The following is a 7,761-nucleotide window of genomic DNA, read 5'->3' as shown; positions in this document are numbered from 1 at the left end:
ATGTATCAAGGAAAAAATAATTGTCATTTACCAATTTTTTCCTAGAAGAGAAAGAATATTTGTGAATTCCACCAAATATTTTTCATTACCTTGAACTAGAGGACACAATATTTTTTTTGGGTGGCATGCTTCCCTTATTTTCTTGGCTTTCTTCATTGATATATTTAGTTCCTAAGTAAGATATTATGGGAACTAAAACGAAACTATATACTAGTAGATTGGTATCATCTAATACATGAGAAAAATTAGTTAGAAGTGTGATATGGGCACCACACCAATTAATTTCCCTAATTAGCTAGCTCTTTTGATGTTAACATATGTTAAGATAGTTAGATGCAAAAGCAAGCAATTAAGTGTGCAACAACATGACAGGTGCAGTTGTTGGCTTAATTTCTTCTTCAGTTAGTTAAACCAAACTGATCCTAACAAATGAAGTTGTGACATTTTAACTCCTCAAACACAGCTAGCTATAGGTTCTTATTGGTCAATATGGTACTGCGAATTTGGTTTCTAGCTAACTTTATTTCTGTAAGTTAGAGGCCTAACATTTTATCCAAATAATACTAACGTCCTTTTCACATTATGAAATTCCAGTTGTTCTTTATATTAATTTCACTTCCACATCACATGCTTCGTGCAATGCATTTAATTTTTTCAGCTGCTACTGTATATGAGGTCATTTGCTGCCTTATGTTTAATTTATCATTTTTCTGTTAGGTATAGGCAAATAATCATCATTAAAATTTAAAATTATTGTAAATGGTCTCTTAAATATATTTTAGATGGTATAAAGTTGCATATAAAGTTGCAGGGAAATACTTCCATGACATAGTTTTGGTGCCATTGGTGTCATTGGGGAAATTCTGACCATTGATGTGTGTGGATGTGTGTGGGGATATGTGTGTGATGTGTATGTGTGTGGTGGAGATGCAAGCTATGACACCAATGGCACCAAAGCTATAGCACCAAAGTGCTACTATAGACATTTGATGCTAAGAGTTACATATTTGATAGGGAAATGATAAATCTCGCGATGCTATATTCGTCAAAAACTAACAAATAATATTTTAACCTAGAAAAAGGAACTTTGTTAATCTCTTCTCCTCAACTAACAAATCATATTTTATGTGGTAATAGCTAGTAGAATTATATTGTTTTTTTTTTTGAAGGAAGGTAGATTTTTTTTTTGAAGGAGAAGGAAGGTAGAATTATATTGTTGCTTCATGCTTATACTACTAGATTAATCTTGGGTTAAATTATATTTTTGGTCCTTTAAATTATATTTGAGTTTCGCTTTAGTTCTTTAAATTACAAACATTAGATGCTTTGACCCTTTATTTTTTTTTCTTACGTTCAATTTTGATCCCTTAAATTTTATTACGTTCATATGTTGATCAATTAAGTTTCAAGCATATAAGATATTTCAATCCCTTAAGTTACAAGTGATAAATAAGTTAATTTTCTCTATCAATCTCTTGGCATTTGAAACTTAATTGATCAAAAGTGTTTAAAGTTTATAATTTAATGGACCAAGACATATAACTTAACGACCAAAATGAATAAAAGAAGTACAAAGAGAAAAAATGCGTAACATTTGTAACTTAATAGACCAAAATAAAACAAAAATAAAAAATAAAAAACAAAGGATCAAAAAATTTGCTGCTCAATTTTCAATCGGAACAAAATAGAGGTAGTATTTTATTTTTTATTTTTTATGAGAACATATATAACATGCTATGATATATTTTTTTTTTATTATAACATGCTCGTGATATACTCACTATATATAGAAAATGTTGTAATGACGTCCCCTTCCTTCCCCATTATGTTGAAGCAAGGAAAAATGTATACTTTGAACGACATATTAATATATCTGTTCATAGGAATAACATGTTACTAACATAGTATAATGTAACATGATTTGCAAAACATTCAATATCTTGTTGGTGCGGATTACAAGTTCATTTTGTTTAAAGCAAACCCAAACACATGCCTTGTGTTATCTGTCTTGTTTGGTGACTTCACCAATTGTTCACATTTGTCATAAAAGGAGAATTCTTGGCTTATTTTCAAGTCAATAATTTAGATTCATCCACTAATAGTGTACTATTAATTTTTTTGAAGGGTAGTGTACTATTAAATTCATGATCTTCAAATATTTATTGGACTATTAGGGACGTGTTAGCATATGGGGTTTAAGTTTAAAAAAGTACTTTTGAGTTTGGCAGTTGGCACAAAGGATGTAAGGGGAAAACAACAAAAGGAAATTGAATGACAGCTTAATTTTCATTTTGACATACATATGAATAGGATATATGATGTGCATAACTAACCAACTATATATAGGTAAAGAGTATAGTGAAATAGTGACATAAAAATGTGACATTTTAAAAAAGCACCGCACACCGTCAATTGCGTATGCCAGTTGTATATAGATTCACTATATATAAACAACTTTCAAAACATTACTATTATTAAACATTTCTCAAAAGAAATACACAATTCTCCAGCCACCACAACTTTCCAACCCAATCATGAGATTCACATTCCATAAACCAAGTCTTGTTCATACATGGTTGAAAAGCTAACTAGCTAATGTACTCCTAGTATGTAGCATGTTTGTTTAATATCATGAGCTGTGTCTACTGCTCTTTTTACAATGTCATTTTTATGCTTAGAGAAAGCTGAGATAAACGTGAAGACTGAGTATTCACACATACAAATTTTAGCATTGCAACTAGGCGATCAATTAGGGTCCATGACCTAGTATAAGGAGATCAAATTTTTTTGTTAACTCTAGTTGTCGGTAAACGAAATCATAGTAATCTGAAAGTTTGGTTGTGAAGTATATTTAGGGTCATATTAAGGGTACAAGTTAAAAATTGTTTCACATAGTAATCGAATTTGAATTATCTCAAACAATTCGTCGTTTGTGAAACTCATTAAGTCCAATCGCTTGGTCAGATCAGATTTATATTTAGGGTCATACGGCACAAGTTAAAAAAATAAAAATGAAATTAATAAATAAATTTGTATTGAAAAGATAATTTCCAACGTTTCTGTTTTTTTATTCATAATAACTTTTGTTTGACACAAGTTAACATTTCCCTTATTTGACCCAAAAATTTCATTGTAAGAGATTACAAATTTAGAAAGTGAGTCTTATAATTAATGACATTTTATTTCTTTAACAAATTGTATGTTTGGTTCTATGATATGATTTTCAGTGAATTGAATTATGAGCAAAAACGAATTAAAGATAAATTGATTTGTGTTTGCACACATTTCTCCCGCCGCCCGCCCTTCGATTGAAGGGGCTATTCTACCCGTTGCAAATACAATCATTTTTTTTGTCAAATATCTTAGTGGCTAAAATTCATCTTTTTCAAAGTAAATAAATAAGATGTCTGGAGTTCGAACTTCAATCTCTGCATGTAACAATGTATGTCCCTGTCAACTAACTGAGCTATGCTCACGGGAACAATCAATTTTAAAAGTAAAATCTATTATACTCAAAAACAATTTTGTCCCATAAAAATGGAATCAAGCATACAAAAAAAAAAAAAAACAATGGTCCAACCTTACTTTATAAAGAGTAGTAAAAAAACTCAAAGAAAGCTGCGTAGTGTATTCTCTCTGTCACTAACTATTGTGTGCTCTAAAAAAAACATATTTATATATATTTCGTATGGTTTCTGTGACTGTCGGTTCTTGGGTTCTCTGCACAAACTGAACAACAATACCAATTCTTTAACATATAGTATTGGAATATCAACAGCCACTTCTCATTCCACCACTCACTTTCTTCATCAACCATTCTTTATTCATTTACTCCATTTGTTAGTTACATACATATATACACATACATTCTGTTTCTTATAGTAGTTTCTTTCTCCATTTTACAAGTTATCACATCACAACCACACTCACCTCAACAAACTTCATTTCAGGTACACTTTCTTTGTGGGGTTTCAATAAAGTTTCGATTTTTAGCTTTAAAATCTTCACATTGTTATTGGGTCTTAATTAGATCAATGGTTCATTTTGGTGATTTTTGTGTTGTATTCTGATATTCATAATATGAAAATGCAAGCTTTTTGATTTGATTAATCACTGGGAATTGGAAATCAATGATGCATTTGGGTTAGCTTGATTGGTTTAAACCATTAGAGTTTTTTTTTTTAGAGAGAATAGTTGTTTGTGTATTTATTGAATTTGGATTGAATTTTGAGTTACCCTTTTGATGAAGCAATTCATTGGTCCTAAGATCATGATATAAGGTTTAAATATTCCATATTACTTTTGAAAAAAAAAAGTTTTCATGAATATTGGTTGATTGATAAGGACATTTAATTCTATATATATTTTTTCATATTCTCTTTTCACTTTTTATCTGCTTATCTTTCAATGCAAGAATTCAGAATGGATAGTTTTTTTCCCTCCCTATTAAGGCTATTCACTAGCCTTATTCCTTGAATTACAAAGGGAAACTCATAGGTTTATTGTTTCATATTTGTTTGATTTGTGCAGAATGAAGAACACAAGATTAAGCCAATGGTTAAAGTTAAATATTCTGGTGTTTGTACTGGTATTGCTGAAGGTAGAAGCTGGTTATGTACCAATCACTTTACTCAAGAGTGCGGTATCAAAAGGAGCCGGTTAGGAGTTTTTTTTCCCTTACTTTTCTGTTTGTCTGTTCATAGTTAGCTTTAGTAGATTCTGTTTGGCTAAACAATTTAATTAAGAGTGCATATGTATAAGTTATTTCTATAACAAAAGATCAAATAAAGTTAAACTGTTTTTTGCATAACCTGTTTTCATAAGCTTTCCCGAAGGGCTAATGGAAATACTCTGAAAACAGCCTATGAACTTGTCATAAACTGTTTCCATAAACTTTCACAAGTGCTTATACTAGTAGATATGCTAAAATAAATCAATCCAAACATGACTTTGATTGTGCTATTCAACTCATGTCTACTATTTTTATTGATGTTTATGATAGTTGAGAAATTGAAAATTTAAATTTTGTGCAGTTTGTTTGGATGGTAGTCCACCAGCTTACCATTTAGATAGGGGATTTGGAACAGGAATTAACAGTTGGTTAGTTCAATTTGAGGTTTGTCCTTTTCAACAGATTGCCATCAATAAATTAGTGTTTTGATTTTTATGACAATTCTTGGAAGATTCTATATTTTTGGTGATGAATTTCAATTTCAATTTTGTTAGGGAGGGGGATGGTGCAATAATGTCACTACTTGCCTTTCTCGCAAGACGTATCGGTTAGGTTCATCTAAGCATATGGCTAATCAAATTGCCTTTTCAGGAATTTTAAATAACAGGAGACAGTTTAATCCAGGTATTTTGTGCTAGTAAATGGATCTTGTTTCTCTTCATGAATCCCAATTTTTGTTCTAATAATTGTTGTGAATTGTAGATTTCTACAATTGGAACAGAATCAAGGTTAGATATTGTGACGGTTCGTCTTTTACCGGTGATGTGGAAGCAGTCAATCCAGTAAGTTTTAACAAAATTCAAAGGAATTTACTTCTTTTTTTCCCCCTCTTCTTTTCAGATGAAATTTTAATAATAATATGACGTGTAAATCAGGTAACTAAGTTGCACTTCAGAGGAGCAAGAATTTTTAATGCAGTTATGGAAGATTTGCTGGCAAAGGGAATGAAAAATGCTAAAAATGTATGACAACATTAATGATTTGAAACTTTTTTTCTTCATTATTTTGTTATTCACTCACCAGAACTTGTAACTACAACAGGCTATTATCTCAGGATGTTCAGCTGGTGGGTTAGCTTCAATACTGCACTGTGATCGCTTCCGAGCTCTTTTTCCAAGAGGAGCTAAAGTGAAATGCCTCTCAGATGCCGGTTACTTTATCAACGCGTAAGCAGTGCATATAATATGCTTCTGAATTTACATTTTCCTAATCTTTTGAAGTTCCTTAAATAATTGTATTTGATTCAATATGTTTCTGTTAACAGAAGGGATGTATCTGGAGCACATCACGTTGAACAGTACTTCACTCAAGTTGTTACAACACATGTAATCTTCCTAACTCTGATCATTTCCCAAATTAATGAAACCTGGATATGTTTTCGACCTTTTCATTTGAATGATACTTTCTGAAGCTTTATTTCGAGTGCGAACCAAAATATTCTAGTCTGATTTTTTTCCGTCTTTTCTTTCTAATAGGGCTCTGCAAAGAATTTGCCTAGATCATGCACTTCAAGACTCAGTCCAAAGCTGGTAAGTTTGTGAGCTATAGTTCTATCTTCCTACATTTGCAATTCCTTTTTTGGTGCTGTTATTTATACTTGTGTATTCTGAACTATTTTGCAGTGCTTTTTCCCTCAATATGTTATATCACAAATCGCTACACCAATCTTCCTTGTGAATGCGGCATACGACTCATGGCAGGTTAAATCTGTTGCTCAATATAAATGAGTTTATTTGACTAGTTATTGATGTTTTTGCTATAACCTTTAAATAACATGAGATATCCAACAAGGCTTTTCCCTGATCCTCAAGAAATTGCACTGCTTTGATTCAGATTAAGAACATTTTAGCACCGGGAGCTGCTGATCCTCGTGGACACTGGCACAGCTGCAAGTTAGACATAAACAACTGCTCTTCTAATCAACTAGATCTAATGCAAGGTCAATATTCTACTCTTAATTTTTTTTTTCTTCATAACTGCAAGATATTACATTACAGAATTTATCTAACTTCACTTTTACCATGACTTGATTTTCAGGCTTTAGAACACAATTTTTAAGGGCATTGACTGCTGTAGGAAACTCTACATCCAAAGGAATGTTCATAGACTCTTGCTATGCTCACTGCCAAACTGAAATGCAAGGAACATGGTTTAGTAGTGACTCTCCATCATTGGCCAAGACGGTAAGAAGCCACACTATTCTTTTTTCCGTAATCTTTTTCCACGGCTGCAGAGTCGTTAGATTCAAGGCCAAATTATCCAAATGTACCTAGATCCGACGGCTCTGCAGCCGCGGCAAAGAATCCAAGCATATAACTATTTTGTGTTGCTTTTGATTTCCTTCATATATCTCATGTAGCCGAATAACTGACTTTATGCATTGCATAACATCTTGCAGAGCATTGCAAAAGCTGTAGCAGACTGGTTTTATGAAAGAAAGCTATTCCATAAGATAGATTGTCCTTACCCTTGCAATCCGAGTTGTAAAAACCGCGTTTTTGAACCACAAGAAAACCCAGGAGTATAGATTCATTTCATCAAAATCAATCCATATATACATAGCATTTATATATTTCATTATTCTTATAAAACCACAATTATTGGTTTTAACTAGTGATTGAATAAGAAAAAGTATATGATTTTTTTTACAAATTTATCAAGCTATGAATATAAGGAAAATTTCGCCACTGCACTAAACTTGTGTGCTGGGCGCTTCCATCATTCATTGTTTAATGCCAGAGCTACTATATTCTTAATAAAAGTATATAGTATATTTTTTTACCCTATGTTTTTGCTACTTGATTTGTAATTGTAAGAGATTTACATGTTGTGTGAATGATAGAAAAATGACACCACCAAAGGAACTTCATCAGCTGCATCAACTATAAAGCCCAGTTTTCCAAAACTATCAAACAAGGTGAGTTTAACTGCAGTATTATTCTTCATAGAATAATAAAACCATTCATTTCCAATATACAAATGTAACACAGCAAATCAATGCTTTTAAGTTGAAGTAAAATTTCATGCTA

At 31.7% G+C, this 7,761-nt stretch overlaps 1 protein-coding gene across 4 annotated transcripts; it reads left to right on the top strand.

Moving 5' to 3' along the window:
- Nucleotides 1-3,620: 3,620 nt before the first annotated feature.
- On the top strand, nucleotides 3,621-7,761 carry LOC146920482 (pectin acetylesterase 8-like). Of its 4 annotated transcripts, XM_085713892.1 has the most exons (14): nucleotides 3,621-3,950; nucleotides 4,531-4,658; nucleotides 5,034-5,116; nucleotides 5,227-5,356; nucleotides 5,435-5,514; nucleotides 5,608-5,694; nucleotides 5,774-5,898; nucleotides 5,997-6,057; nucleotides 6,208-6,261; nucleotides 6,355-6,432; nucleotides 6,566-6,671; nucleotides 6,770-6,915; nucleotides 7,131-7,253; nucleotides 7,575-7,761. In XM_085713892.1, exons 2-14 carry the CDS (start codon nucleotides 4,532-4,534, stop codon nucleotides 7,683-7,685), a joined length of 1,311 nt encoding a protein of 436 aa, XP_085570018.1. In that variant the 5' UTR covers nucleotides 3,621-3,950; nucleotide 4,531; the 3' UTR covers nucleotides 7,686-7,761. The 4 variants fall into 4 exon arrangements, with proteins under 4 accessions (XP_085570018.1, XP_085570020.1, XP_085570019.1 ...); XM_085713894.1 differs by lacking the exon at nucleotides 7,131-7,253; XM_085713893.1 differs by lacking the exon at nucleotides 7,575-7,761 and having other exon boundaries at nucleotides 7,131-7,518.

This window comes from Medicago sativa, chromosome 5, assembly GCF_051527215.1.
Source record: "Medicago sativa cultivar Bolivia chromosome 5, Bolivia_mono, whole genome shotgun sequence".
Lineage (NCBI taxonomy): Eukaryota > Viridiplantae > Streptophyta > Magnoliopsida > Fabales > Fabaceae > Medicago > Medicago sativa.
Note: the sequence above shows the minus strand (reverse complement) of the source record. Positions and strands in the feature narration are given on the sequence as shown.

Bases quoted from the DNA above. Each gene is read 5' to 3' on its own strand.
- LOC146920482 (XM_085713892.1), top strand. From the start codon at position 4,532: ATGAAGAACACAAGATTAAGCCAATGGTTAAAGTTAAATATTCTGGTG. The intron at 5,695-5,773 runs GTATGACAACAT...TAACTACAACAG, and splicing joins GAATGAAAAATGCTAAAAAT to GCTATTATCTCAGGATGTTC. The intron at 7,254-7,574 runs GTATAGATTCAT...TGTGAATGATAG, and splicing joins AACCACAAGAAAACCCAGGA to AAAAATGACACCACCAAAGG.